This window comes from Bison bison, unplaced genomic scaffold (genome assembly GCF_000754665.1).
Source record: "Bison bison bison isolate TAMUID 2011002044 unplaced genomic scaffold, Bison_UMD1.0 scf7180017864148, whole genome shotgun sequence".
Lineage (NCBI taxonomy): Eukaryota > Metazoa > Chordata > Mammalia > Artiodactyla > Bovidae > Bison > Bison bison.
The window spans coordinates 53,802-67,341 of NW_011494720.1; the positions used below are offsets into that span (position 1 = coordinate 53,802).

General features: G+C 49.1%; 1 protein-coding gene across 3 annotated transcripts in view; it reads left to right on the plus strand.

Annotated features, from left to right (window-relative positions):
• LOC104989203 (NKG2D ligand 3-like) overlaps nt 1-9,443 on the plus strand; it is a 40,072-nt gene extending 30,629 nt beyond the window's left edge. For 2 of the 3 annotated variants that reach the window (XM_010840811.1, XM_010840810.1), the window contains 4 exons: nt 6,016-6,279; nt 6,514-6,789; nt 7,417-7,549; nt 8,922-9,443. In XM_010840811.1, coding sequence (XP_010839113.1) covers nt 6,016-6,279; nt 6,514-6,789; nt 7,417-7,549; nt 8,922-9,066 — 818 coding nt within the window. In that variant the 3' untranslated portion in view covers nt 9,067-9,443. The remainder of the gene's footprint in view (nt 1-6,015; nt 6,280-6,513; nt 6,790-7,416; nt 7,550-8,921) is intronic. The other variant, XM_010840812.1, reaches the window with a different exon arrangement.
• The last annotated feature ends 4,097 nt before the right edge of the window (nt 9,444-13,540 follow it).

The window sequence follows — 13,540 nt, forward strand, 5'->3', positions numbered from 1 at the left end:
AAAGAGATGGGAATACCAGACCACTTGACCTGCCTCTTGAGAAACCTGTATGCAGGTCAGGAAGCAACAGTTAGAACTGGACATGGAACAACAGACTGGTTCCAAATAGGAAAAGGAGTCTGTCAAGGCTGTAAATTGTCACCCTGCTTATTTAACTTATATGCAGAGTATGTATGTATGTATATACATGTGCATGTATATATATCATATAATATATATCCATGGGATTTTCCAGGCAAGAGTACTGGAGTGGGGTGCCATTGCCTTCTCTGACCTCAAAGGCAACTATGTGTAAAAAATTTACACAAACATTTTCAGTTCAAGCTAATAAAAGTGATATTGAGAAAGTATTCCACATCATTAAATCTGTCTTCGAAAGTTCAGATGCTAAAGCATTCCTAAGGCACGTGTTCTGGAAGACAAACGTGCTTCTGTGATGCTGGGTGATGTATGTGACTAGCTGGCTCCAAGTGGGCCTCGACAGGCACCTTCCTCCTGACGCTGGGGGACTGTGAGAGGAGAGTCAGACACAGGCCCCCAGGGCTTCATGCAGCTCTGTGAGACACCGGGCCAGCTGCTGGAACTCCACCTCTCCTCTGGATCGAAGGCCCAGGACAAGCCAATCACAGCAAATAGTTCATCAGGACAGTTGATAATCTGGGCTATTTGGTAACCCTCTTTCAGGTACTGGGCCACATCAAGTGGGTAGATGTCCACTTAGGGCATTTGGCCAGAGTCATAAACACATGGGCTCTTTTAGTAGCAGCATGCTGACTTCTTAGTTGTGGCATGCAGGATCCAGTTCCCCGACCAGGGATCAAACCCACGCCCCTGCATTGGGAGTGTGGAGTCTTAGCCACTGGATCACCAGGGAAGGATGGAGAACTCATTTTTAACCAGACTTTCAAAGGCCATCCATCGATCCCGTGTTTTTGTTGTTCCCCAGACAGTGAGAATCCATGAGGAACAAGACTTGGAGAGGGATTGGCTTTGCTCTTAACTTGAAGTTGTCATCAATGACAGTGATCCTAGCTGCCAGGTCTTTGTGGAAGACTTCTCTTCTGACCAGGTAGCTCATTCCACAGGCAATCTGAGCAGCCATGTGAACTAGGTTTTGTTGAGAAGTTGCCTGCAGACTATTGGTCTCTACATATTTGCAGTCGTAAAAACAATTTAAGATACCCCCAGTTAATGTAAGGCAGTCCACCATGGGCTTTTCCGCTTCTTCTGTTCACACGTGGCTAATAGGAAGATTTCTGTGATGAAGATCTCATAGCTCTCAGCTTTCAGGGAGCATCGCTATCAGCTGAATTTCACAAGCTCGAACTCTAACTGTTTTTACAAATGCTTGTTGCTCTTTATCTGGATCTTTTTCATCTACATAAACCCCATGGATACTACACCAAAAGGTACCTTCTGTGTATATCTTTTGAGTTCCTCTCCCTGGATAGATATTTTGATATCATTCACCTAAGCTCTGGCCTCCAAAAGAGCGACACTTCTCAAGTTGTACTCCTCTAGGCACAAGGTCAGATAACTGGAGATGGGAGTTGTATTGTTGGGTGTGTTGCCTCTCACATACCGAGACATCTGGGAACGACTGGGACTGAGACAGCCCTTGGGAACTACTGCTGGTGCTGATGCTATCTCCCAGTTCAATCCTTTTCACACTATGAAGATGCAAAACAGCTAATACTAGTACTACAAGAAATATACCTGGACAGCAAACCCCTAGGCTGATATAAAACACACGTGTAGACATGGCTGGAGCTGCATGTACAGGATCATAAATGGGTTCCTCCGCTGGTCGTTTTGTCCAAGGCTGAAGTTTTCCTTCCTTGATTTCTGGATGGCAACTTTTCCTTTGTTTCAACTCTAAGATGTGAAGCTTTTTGAAGTTACTGTCAAGTTGAGGTGCATTTAGTGTTGTAACTTCAGAATCTACTTTGCCAGGACAGGACAGCTCAAGCCCAAACACTGATACAGTGCGTGGGAGATCTGGGGCCAAGGGGCGCTGGGGCGGCAGGCAGCCTAGCGGACCCAAGCGATACTGGCAGCGGCCTGCCGGATCCCCATCCCAGGGAGACCACCCTGCACATCCATCCTGCTGTGAGTGCCTGCCTCTACCACCCAGGAGAAGCCAGGCCACCTGATGCTGCCCACCTGGCCTGAGCCCTTGAAAGGTGAATAGCTCCTACCCCGGCCACCCTGCTGGTGTTAACTGATCCATGATAAAGAGCGCTGGTCCTTCAAGGGCCTAGAGCAGTAGAGAAGGGACCTATTCCTTCAGCAGTAGTAAGAAGGGACCAGAGAGCAGTAGGGAAGGGACCTACTTCCCTTCAGCAGTAGTAAGAATGTTCCAGAGAGCAGTAGGGAAGGGACCTACTTCCCTTCAGCAGTAGTAAGAATGTTCCAGAGAGCTGTAGGGAAGGGACCTACTTCCCTAAGTAGTAAGACGGGACCAGAGAGCAGTGGGAAGGGACCTGCTGGTCTTTCAAGGGCCGAGAGGAGTATGGAAGAGGCCTACTTCCCTTTTGCAGTAGTAAAAAGGGACCAGAGAGCAATAGGGAAGGGACCTGCTGGTCCTTCAAGGGCCGAGAGCAGCAGGAAAGGGGCCTACTTCCCTCAGCAGTAGTAAGAAGGAACCAGAGAGCAATAGGGAAGGGAACCTGCTGGTCCTTCAAGGGCCGAGTGCAGTAGGGAAGGGGCCTACTTCCCTTCAGCAGTAGTAAGAAGGGACCAGAGAGTCTCAGGGAAGGGATCTCCTTCCCTTCAGCAGGAGTAAACAGGGACCAGAGAGCAGCAGGGAAGGGACCTGCTTCCCTTCAGCAGTAGTAAGAAAGGACAAGAGAACAGTAGGGAAATTACCTACTTCCCTTTAGCCCCAGTAAGAAGAGACCAGAGAGTCATAAGGAAGGACCTGCCACTCCTTCTTTTGCCAAGAACAGTATGTAAGGGGGCTACTCCCCTCAGCAGTAGTAAGGAGGGACCAGAGAGCAGTAGGGAGGGACCTGCTGGTCCTTCAAGAGCCGAGAGGAATAGGGAAGGGACCTACTTCCCTTTTGCAGTAGTAAGAAGGGACCAGAGAGCAATAGGGAAGGGACCTACTTCCCTTTTGCAGTAGTAAGAAGGGACCAGAGAGCAGCAGGGAAGGGACCTACTTCCCTTTTGCAGTAGTAAGAAGGGACCAGAGAGCAGCAGGGAAGGGACCTACTTCCCTTCAGCAGTAGTAAGAAAGGACCAGAGAATAGTAGGGAAATTACCTACTTCCCTTCAGCAGCCTGGAAAATCCCATGGATGGAGGAGCCTGGTAGGCTGCAGTCCATGGGGTCACTAAGAGTCGGACACGACTGAGCGAGTTCACTTTCACTTTTCACGTTCATGCATTGAAGAAGGAAATGGCAATCCACTCCAGTGTTCTTACCTGGAGAATCCCAGGGATGGTGGAGCCTGATGGGCTGCCGTCTATGGGGTCGCACAGAGTCGGACACGACTGAAGCGACTTAGCAGCAGCTTTTGAGGTATAGGTATATTTTTACAAAATAGTTTTAAAAATTGTTTAAACACACATATTTGAACTAACAATCTTACTACCAACTGCTTTTTATTTTCTTAACTTCTACAAGGTAATGTAGTTGATTCACCTTTAAAGTTTTGCTTTCTTTCACTAGTGTTGAAAATGATTTGCCTTCAACATGCAGTACTTTTTATTAGGTAAATAAAAACCATCCAGCAGTTATGGGCTAATGCTCCCCGCTTCTTTATTACAGAGTAGCTACCTTGGTCCAAAGTGCCATACAGGAATCCACAGGTGTGAGCAGAGGATAGTGGCCATATAACAACTCTGGGCTCACATCTAGGCCAGAGATGTGGGTCTTGTTTGTTCCTTGTGGCCCTGCTTATGCCAAAACACATAACCACTTCTGTCCTATGACGGCTGGCCTAGCTGAACTAATGACTAGGCGTTGATGAGCACACATCACGATGGGCAACCCCAGTCCCTGACCAGAGGCCTCATCTCTGCCAGGCCCCAGGACCACACCAGGAGCCACGTTTAAATGGTGTGACTTTCCCCACTGCAAGTGGCATGGCCTAGCTTCAGAACACTCGGGATCTGTGTTGTGAGCCTTCACATAGAAAACGGCACGTAGTACCTTTCTGGCCACAGATACCTCTGATGTCACCGGTTCTGCTGGGTCATCTGCCCAAGAAGCAGCTCCAGCCATGCCCATCATTCACCTATTGTGACTGCTTTTGTGCTGGGACAGCAGGTTGCAGCAGAGACCTAGGGTCCGCAAAGCCTCAAGTATTTCTTCTGTACCATTACAGGAAACCTAAGGCCACAGTGGTATTAAATGGAGATAGGATAGGGACCACACCCCTGCAGCCCTCGAGAGGTTGTAGATTGGTACCTGTCTCTGTATTTCCTCCAGGATGTTGTACACACATACTATTGGGGATGGGGAAGTAGGGTCTGAAGTTTGAATCTGGAATTGACTACTACAGTAGTCTTCACCCCATGATAATCTACTAGCTACTCAGGTCTCCATGCCTATCACAAGGCCAGGGCATGTGAAATGACCGCTGTGTGGTCTGTGGACCCAGTGATAACCACTGTAAGCAGAACCTGGGACTGCTGTCCACTGATGGCCTGGTACTCCAAGCATGGCTTCAACAATTAGGGGACCATGATGATGCTACGATTCCTGTGCCTGATATTAGAAACACACTAGGTGCAATGTGAATGTGAGAGTAGTTTCTGCTTCTGCAGGTTCACTTACCCCAGTAAATAACCGTGTGGCTCTTTGGGAAAAATGGAAGGACTTTTGCACTAGATGTGGTGATGAAAGGACCCTCCTCTTTAGAACATGACTTCTTTCTCTGGTGACACCTTCTGAGAAGTGGCTCAGATCCGGAAAATGGGCCTGGATCAGGTGTTTGGTAGGAATGGCTGCCTTTGGCTTCCTGATCATCCAGCTTTGTGTTCTGTCTTTCTTTAATTCTTTCTATGGTACAGTTTGTATCTGGGTTCCTGCCCATCTGTTTGCCTTTAGGATCGCCCTGTTCTATGAGCCAGTATCATATTCTCTGCAGTCAGGCCCTGGCTGGCATTGAGACTCCCTAATCACTTTGACCACTGCACCTACTTTTCTGCGGCCCTAGAGCACCCCTACTTGGAATCTGATTTTTCTACAACTTCCATCCCTGTTCCTGGTAGAAGCCCACAGGAGCACGGTCTCCTACCACCATCCCTGACCTTCTGCAAAAGTCAACCTTGAGCTGTTGGAGATGCTTCTCATCTGCGCTTTCCTCTCGAGCTCCATAGAGTCCATCAGGCTTTCCCATGGAGCTGGTGGATTGCACACTCTCCTGCCCTTTCATACCGTGTCCACCCTGGCAGATTCACTTCTCTGAGCCTTGGATCGCCTCCTCTACCACCTGCCTCGGAAGTTCTGGATTTTCTCTTTCATGCCCGATGGGCCAGGCCTTTCTCCAGGATTCCAAGACCTGTACTAGTGGGAGATTACCATGTCTCCCCAGCCTTGCTAAGCCCAGTGACCCGTGATTATAAACTCTCCCTTCCCCAGCTCTGGGTTCTGAGCTCATCCTTCCCAACCCCAGCCTCACTGACTGTGATCCGCTTCCTCAGGAACAGCCCCCTCATCCTCTGCATCTCTCACAAGACACTCAGAGAGAAGCTGACAGTCCTCTGGGTTTAGGCCTTTCCTTCTGAACCAGCCTGGCCCATCCCTAGGAAAAGCATGTGTCGGTTAGTGCCACGTGCAGAGCTTGTGAGCAGAGTGGAAATGGGGCATATCCAGGGTTGTGGTGTTTCTTGCCTGACTGAGGCTTTTCGTCTTCCTCAGTCGTACCGGATGAGGGGCTGGGGAGGGCAGGCCGGGCCATCCTGCTCTGTCAGCCTAGACCTGCAGTCCTACTGTGCTCTCACAGAACTGGGGTGGAGGGCTATGGGTCTTCTTCCAACCTCACCCTCACTGCGGTTTGCTTTCACAGATGCTCACTCTCTTTCCTTTGACTTCACCGTCGATCCTCAGCCCAGACCTGGACATCCGTGGTGTGAGATTCAAAGCCAGGTGGACGGAAAGGTTTTTCTCTCCTATGATTGTGGTCATGCAAAGATCATAATCCCAAGTGTACTGGGAGAAGAAGTGAAAACCATAAAGGCCTGGGAAACACAGATCGAAACACTGAGAGACATCAGGGACTGGATCAAGGACCACATGCATGACTTTACACTGGAGAAACACATGCCCAGAGGTGAGTTAGAAAGTCCAAGTACAGGAGGGCCAGATTAGGGGCTTAGCTACATTCACTGTTTATAAGTAAAAAATATAATTGAATACTGGTCCTTCCCTAGTAGTCCAGTGGAAGGAGTGGCCTCTGGGGAGAGCACAGGGCCACATTAGCTGGGCCAAGGGAGGTGGACCCGGGTGGGGCAAAGAATCTATCAAGCCCAGAGGCTGAGCTCTTTCTTTCCCATGGTGGGGGCAGACCCTCGCACCCTGCAGGCCAGGATGACATGTCGCTGTGAGGATGACAGACACGTCAGTGGATCTTGGCAGTTTGGCTTGAATGGAGTAATGATCCTCCACTTTGATTCGGAGAATGGACACTGGAGAGTGGATCACCCTGGAGGCAGATGGATGAAAGAGAAGTGGGAGAATGACAGAGCTGTGACCAACTTCTTGAAGAAGGTCTCCATGGGAGACTGTCGGGGTTGGCTTCAGGATTTCATGGTGCGATGGAAGGAAATATTGAAGACCACGGGTAAGTGAGAAGAGGAAGAGAAAGTGATACTCCTCTCATGGTGACATGGACCCACCCCTCTGTGTGTGTTTGTGTCTCTGTGTGTGTTTGAGGAAGTGATCCGTCAGAGGTGAGTTGTTCCTGGGAGAGCAATGATCCGGGATGCTCTGTCATTCTCCTTCTTCTTCTACCTCCTGATAGCTCTCCTCACAGCACAGGCCTTTGGACAACTGAACATGGATTTTTGCTGATCCCAAACCTGTAGACATCTTTTTGATTTCTGGGATTTATTTTTCACTGTACCCTCTTTCCAGAATTTTCTTTCAAATGTCACCAATCCTTCTTCTGGAAATCTGTCAATACCACCTCTGCTGTCAGCTCCTGAGGATTCCATCCTCAGGTCACCATCTCTGATGTCACAGCAGGACTGAGTGGCTGTGTTGGAAACCCTGCTCCCCCATTAGCTGTCAGTACCCCATGAGGAGTGGACTCCTCTCTTCCCTCCGTCTCGCCTGGGGATCTGTCTCAGGGGCCTCCATGTGATGGGTGTAAACTTCTGCATAATAGGAGTACCTGAGTCAGGGGAGCGAGGAGGCATTTGCTAAGTTTGGGGTCTGGACAAGGGCTTCACTCTTACTCTCCTTGCAGCATCACCGACCACAGTCCCACCTACAGTGCAGCCCACGGCCCCACCCATCAGTCACGTCACCTGGATCGCCCCTGGGGTTCTCGTCAGTTTTGTTATAATGGGCATCGTAGCCTGGATCCTTTACAAGAAGAGGTACTGAGGGCAGAATCCAGAGGGAAGGCGGGGGCACAGGGCCTAGTGTGAGGACAGGGAAGGGAATCCCACAGGCTGAGTCACAACTGTTGCTGCTCCAGGAGTACAGGCCTGGCCTATCCCCTTCCCACAGTCTCTACTGTGGGGCTCCTGCTTGCCTGCTTGACCCACTTCTAATATGCCACTGCATATTAGAGCCTTTGGAGTAGGGTCTGCAAACGCCTTCCCACCCCTTCCTCCTGGATTTGGGAATCCCATGCAACCCCTGCCCTTCACTGAACCTCCTCATCCTGGAAATGAGCCAGGTGAGTGAGACCTCATATAACCTGACAGCAAGAACTCAGACAAGCTCAGGCCTCAGTTCTGATAGCTCCTCACTGTCAGATGACAATGGGAAGTGAGGGGTGGCTGGGGCACAGGAAGGCTGAGGGCCTATTGATGCTTAAAGGGTTCAGCCAAGTCCCCTGAGTGAGCACAGACTGCTGGCTGGCAGGGCCCCGGTAGGTGGTGTGAGAACAGCAGGCACTCAGGGCGAGGGCAGGACTCACGGGGGCTGAGAGCAGCATGGGGGCTCCACATGATGTGTCAGCAGGGAGGGGACCCACCCAGGGGCCTAGACGAGAGGGGCCGGGCTCTCATCCCAGGAGGAAGGGGCAGGAAGGCCTTTGCAGACCCAACTCCAAAGGCCTGTTCTCACAGGAAGTGGCTTGGGTCAAGCAGGCAAGGCAGGAGCCCCACAGGAGAGACTGTGAAAAGAGGTAAGGCCAGGGCTGTGCTCCTGGAGCAGAAGCAGTTCGGACTCAGCCTGTGGCCTGCAGGTCACCAGCCTCCTGGGGACTCAGAGCCTCCATCACTGAGAGGCCCTGCCTTGTGCAGAGGTGCCTGGGGATGGGTGGGCCTGAGCTGGGGTGGAGGCGCCCAGCTAGGAGGGACCAGGAAGAGATGGGGAGCAGGGACCCTGGTCCTGAGAGCTGTGTGTGCTGCTGGCTCAGAGGCTGGAGGGGAGCGAAGGAAGGAGGTTTGCCTGCAGCCCCCCAAGGCTGTCAGGAAGCAACACCCCTCCTCCGAGGACATGCTCCCTGGTCCTTTAGGCCCGCCTCGGGGAGGATCCGGACCTGAGTAAAGGGAACAGGTTGATTCCTCACTGGCTCCAGTCCTGAGCCTAAGCAGGGGGTGTCAGGGCCTGTGGTGACTCTGTGATGCAGGAAGGAAGGAGGAGGTGTCTAGAAGCTGCTGGGCCTGGGGTGGGGGTGGAGGACATAGGAACCCCTCAGTGAGGGAGGGGCTGGAGGGGAGGTTGGGGAGGGGCAGCCCCAGGAAAGTGACAGGAGTTCCTCAGCTTCCTGGACCAAGGCCTCTTTCTTTTCTGCAGGAGACTGTGTTCCCAGGAAGCCCCTGACAGGTGCTCTGTTGGCCTCAGGACTCAGTCTTTGCTTGGCTGCTTTTGTTCCCCTGCTGTTCACTTTAGAGCCAAGAGATCAGACCTTAGGAATCCCAAGTCTGTCTACCAGTTATGATGACACAGTGGCTGCACCATCTCGAGTCTCTTGTCAAATCTGATGAGCATCCTCCTCAACATCTTTATTTTTTTCAAACCTAGTTTCTCTTGGTGCTGAGTGACGGAATCCCTGAACTGAAACTTTCAACTACTTGAACAAGAGATCTCCACAAACAGAACTCTTTCAGTCTTCTTCTAATTTTTGGAAAATTAGACTTTTCCCTGCATTGTGACCTTATTCTTACAAATGATGATATTGCTGGAAAAATACATCTGTTACTACAGGACTCAGGGATTTTTTTCTATGTCCAGAGAAACAACTTCAGTGTATTTTCAATGGAACTAAATTTTACGTTGACTGATTCCCTTCATAATTTATTACTCTATTGGCACTGAGTCATGTTTGATTCTTTGTGACCCCATGGACTGTAGCCCACCAGGCTCCTCTGTCCATCAGATTTCACAGCAAGAATACTGGAGTGGGTCCTTATTTCCATCTCTAGGGGATCTTCCTGACCCAGGGATCGAATCCTTGTCTCCTGTGTCTCATGCGTTGGCGGGCCAATTCTTTACCACTAGCGCCACCTGGGAACCCTTTATGCTGCTGCTGCTGCTGCTTCTAAGTCGCCTCAGTCATGTCTGACTCTCTGCGACCCCATAGACAGCAGCCCACCAGGCTCCCCCGTCCCTGGGATTCTCCAGGCAAGAACACTGGAGTGGGTTGCCCTTCCTTCTCCAATGCGTGAAAGTGAAAAGTGAAAGTGAAGTCACGCAGTTGTGTCCGACTCCTAGTGACCCCATGGACTGCAGCCTACCAGGTCCTCCCTTTATACTGATCCTTAAATTAATATTGCAAAAGAGTTAAGTACTTCATGCCTGTTTTCTAATCCAGGAGAAAAGTCATGGTATTTCACCATTCCTCCACATTATGAGACTAAATAAAACCAATGATAACGCTTTATTTCTTGTGGAAACAGAGAATTTAAAGATCACTCCTAAACAAACATGCAGTCCAGTTGTGGAGTGATCTTTAAATTCTCTGGATTTTTAAATGTATATTTCACCATATCCCAACACTAGGTCATATGTTCACCCTACCATGCAGCCATCCCAGTGTTAGTTCTAGGCTGGAAAACGTGGACTAAAAGCCATGTAAATACAGGTAGACCTCAGAGACATTGCAGGCTGGGTTCCAGACCAGGGCGATAAAGTGAATTTCACAATAAAGGGAATCACACAAACTTTTTCATTTCCACTGCAATATAGTGTTATGTTGACACGGAATTCTGTTAAGGGTGCAATAGCTTTATGTGCAAATAAATAATGTACAGACCTTAATACACAACACTTTGTTTCTAAATTAAAATATGTTGAGCATCATCTGAGCCTCCAGGGAGTCATCATCTTTTTGCTGGTGAAGGGTCTTGTCTCAAGGTCTGTGGCTGCTGACTAATTAGGGTGGTGGTTGCTGAGGGTTGCGGTGGGTAGCGCAATTTCTGAAAATAAGACAATGAAGTTTGCCACATTGTTTGACTCTTCCTTTCACAGAAGATTTCTCTTCGCATGAATGCTCTTTGACAGCGTTTTACCCACAGTAGAACTTTCAAAATTGGAGTTAATCCTCTCAAACCCTCCTGCTGCCTTTGCAACTAAATTTATTCTAAACTTAATATTCTAAGTCCTTTGTTGTCATTTCAACAGTCTTCACAGAATCGTCACCAGGAGTAGATTGTATATCAAGAAACCACTTTTTTTGCTCATCCATTAGAGTCAACTCTCGTTTATTCCAATTTTATCATTCAGTTCAGTTCAGTCACTCAGTCGTGTCTGACTCTTTGTGACCCCACGAATCGCAGCACACCAGGCCTCCCTGTCCATCACCAACTCCCAGAGTTCACCCAAACTCATGTCCATCGAGTCGGTGATGCCATCCAGCCATCTCATCCTCTGTCATCCCCTTCTCCTCCTGCCCCCAATCCCTCCCAGCATCAGAGTCTTTTCCAATAAGTCAGCTCTTCACAAAAGTACTGGAGTTTCAGCTTTAGCATCAGTCCTTCCAAAGAACACCCAGGACTGATGTCCTTCAGAATGGACTGGTTGGATCTCCTTGCAGTCTAAGGGACTCTCAAGAGTCTTCTCCATTAGATTGCAACAATCAGTCCCATGTTCACATTAGGCTCCACTTCTAATTCTAGCTCTCTTGCTATTTCCACCACATTGTAGCTACTTCTTCCAGTGAAATCTTGAACCCCTCAAAGTCATCTAAGAAGGTTAAAATCAACTTTTAAATTCCTATTAATGTTGTTATTTCAACCTCTTCTCATGAGTCACAAATGTTTCATGAATTCACTCTAGAAAGTTTTCAATTGACTTTGCCCAGATCCATCAGAGGAATCACTATTTGTGGCGGCTATAGCCTTACTGAAACTATTTCCTAAATACTGTGACTTGAACATCATGACTACTCCTTGATCCGTGGGCTACAGAATGGATGCTGTGTTTGCAGGTGTGAAAACAACATGAATCTCATTACTTGTCCATCAGGGCCCTTGGGTGCTTTCCCAATGAGCAGTGATATTTTGAAAGGAATCCTTTTTTGGGAGCAGTAGGTCTCAACAGTGGATTTAATATTTTTGGTAATCAGTGTTGTAAACAGATATGCTGTCATCTCGACTTTGTTGTTCCATTTGCAGAGCACAGGCAGAGCAGATTTAGCATAATTCTGAAAGTCACTAGGATTTTCAGAAGGTAAGTGAGGCTTAGCTTCAGCTTCAAGTCACCAGCTGCATTAGCCCCTAACAAGAGAGTCAGCCTATCCTTTGAGTCTTTGAAGCCAGGAACTGACTTCTTGCTAGCTATGCAAGTCCTCGGGGGCATCTTCTTCCAATAGAACACTCTTTTCTCTACACTGGAAAGCTCTAATTTAGGATAGCTATCAACATAGATTATTTTATTAGATCTTCTGGATAAATTACTGCAGCTTCTGCATCAACCCTCGCTCTTCCACTCTGCACTCTATGTTAGGAAGATGGCTTCTTTCCTTAAACCTCATGAACCACCTCTGCTGCTACTGCTGCTGCTGCTAAGTCGCTTCAGTCGTGTCCAACTCTGTGCGACCCCAGGGACGGCAGCCCACCAGGCTCCTCCGTGTATGGGATTTTCCAGGCAAGAGTACTGGAGTGGGGTGCCATTGCCTTCTCCGAACCACCTCTACCGGCTTTCAACTTTTTTCTGCAGCTTCCTCACCTCTTTCAGCCTTCATAGAATTGAAGCCTAGGGCCTTGCTCTGGATTAGGCTTTGGCCTAAGGCAGTGTTGTGGCTCTTGTGGTCTCTCACCCAGACCACTGAAACATTCTCCATATCAGCAGTAAGGTTGTTTTGCTTTCTTCTCGTTCGTGAGTTCACTGGAGGAGCACTTTTGATTTCCTTTGCTTTGCGTTCACAACTTGACTAACTATTTGGGGCAAGAGGCCTAGTTACTGGCCGATCGTGGCTTTGATGTGCCTTCTTGAAAAGCTTAACCATTTCTATCTTTGGTTTTAAAGTGAGAGATGTGTGATTCTTCCTGTCAATGGCATAATTTTGATATTGCTGTGTCTCAGGGACTCAGGAGTCTCAGGAGAGAGATGGACGGGTCAACAGAGCAGTTAGGACACACACACATATCGGATGGCAATGTGCCCATGGTTCTTGGCACCCAAAACAATTACAATACTAACATGACAGATCATTGATCACACAAAGGCAAAATCAAGATGGCCAAGTAGGACGCCCTGAGCTCCACTCTCCCATGAACACACCAAAACTACAACCACATACAAAACAGCTCTCTTTCCGAGAAAATGACCTGAAACCAGCAGAACATTCCCTCTACAACCAGCATAGAGAAAGAACCACGGTGAGAAGGGCAGGAACAGAAAAGAAGGGATCTAGTTGGGACCCTTTGGCCAGGTACTCTGAAATGGAAGGGTCATCAAAAACTGGAGCATTCTGCCTAAGAAGCAGGAGGTTTTGGTCCTACATAAGGCACCCCAGCCCTGGTGCATTGCTGGGAGAAGCAGCCTCACACCCCCACTCCTGTTTTAGAAACCAAGAGGGTTTATGATCTGGAGCACTGGAGGACTGTGGGAAATGGAGACACCACTCCTAGAGACCATGGGCACAGAATTGCTTGCTCCCTGTCCCAGCACAGAGTCAGCAGATTGCAAAGTGTCTGGTGTGCTGGCCAACATTTGGAGACCATGCCTAGCATTGGTTGGGGCTGACAACCAACAGAGCTCCAGACGGGAGACTCCCTGCAATCCATCCCCCCAACACACACACACACACACACACACATACACACACAGGCACACAGGGAGAAGCCAGTCTCTCAGCTCTGCCCCATCTCCATGTGACACCCGCCCAGGCTAAGACAATCACTGCAGGTCCCTGGGATCTTGATGAGTTGTGTGACCGCAATGCCACAGGCAGGCTTATCTGGTAGAAGCCC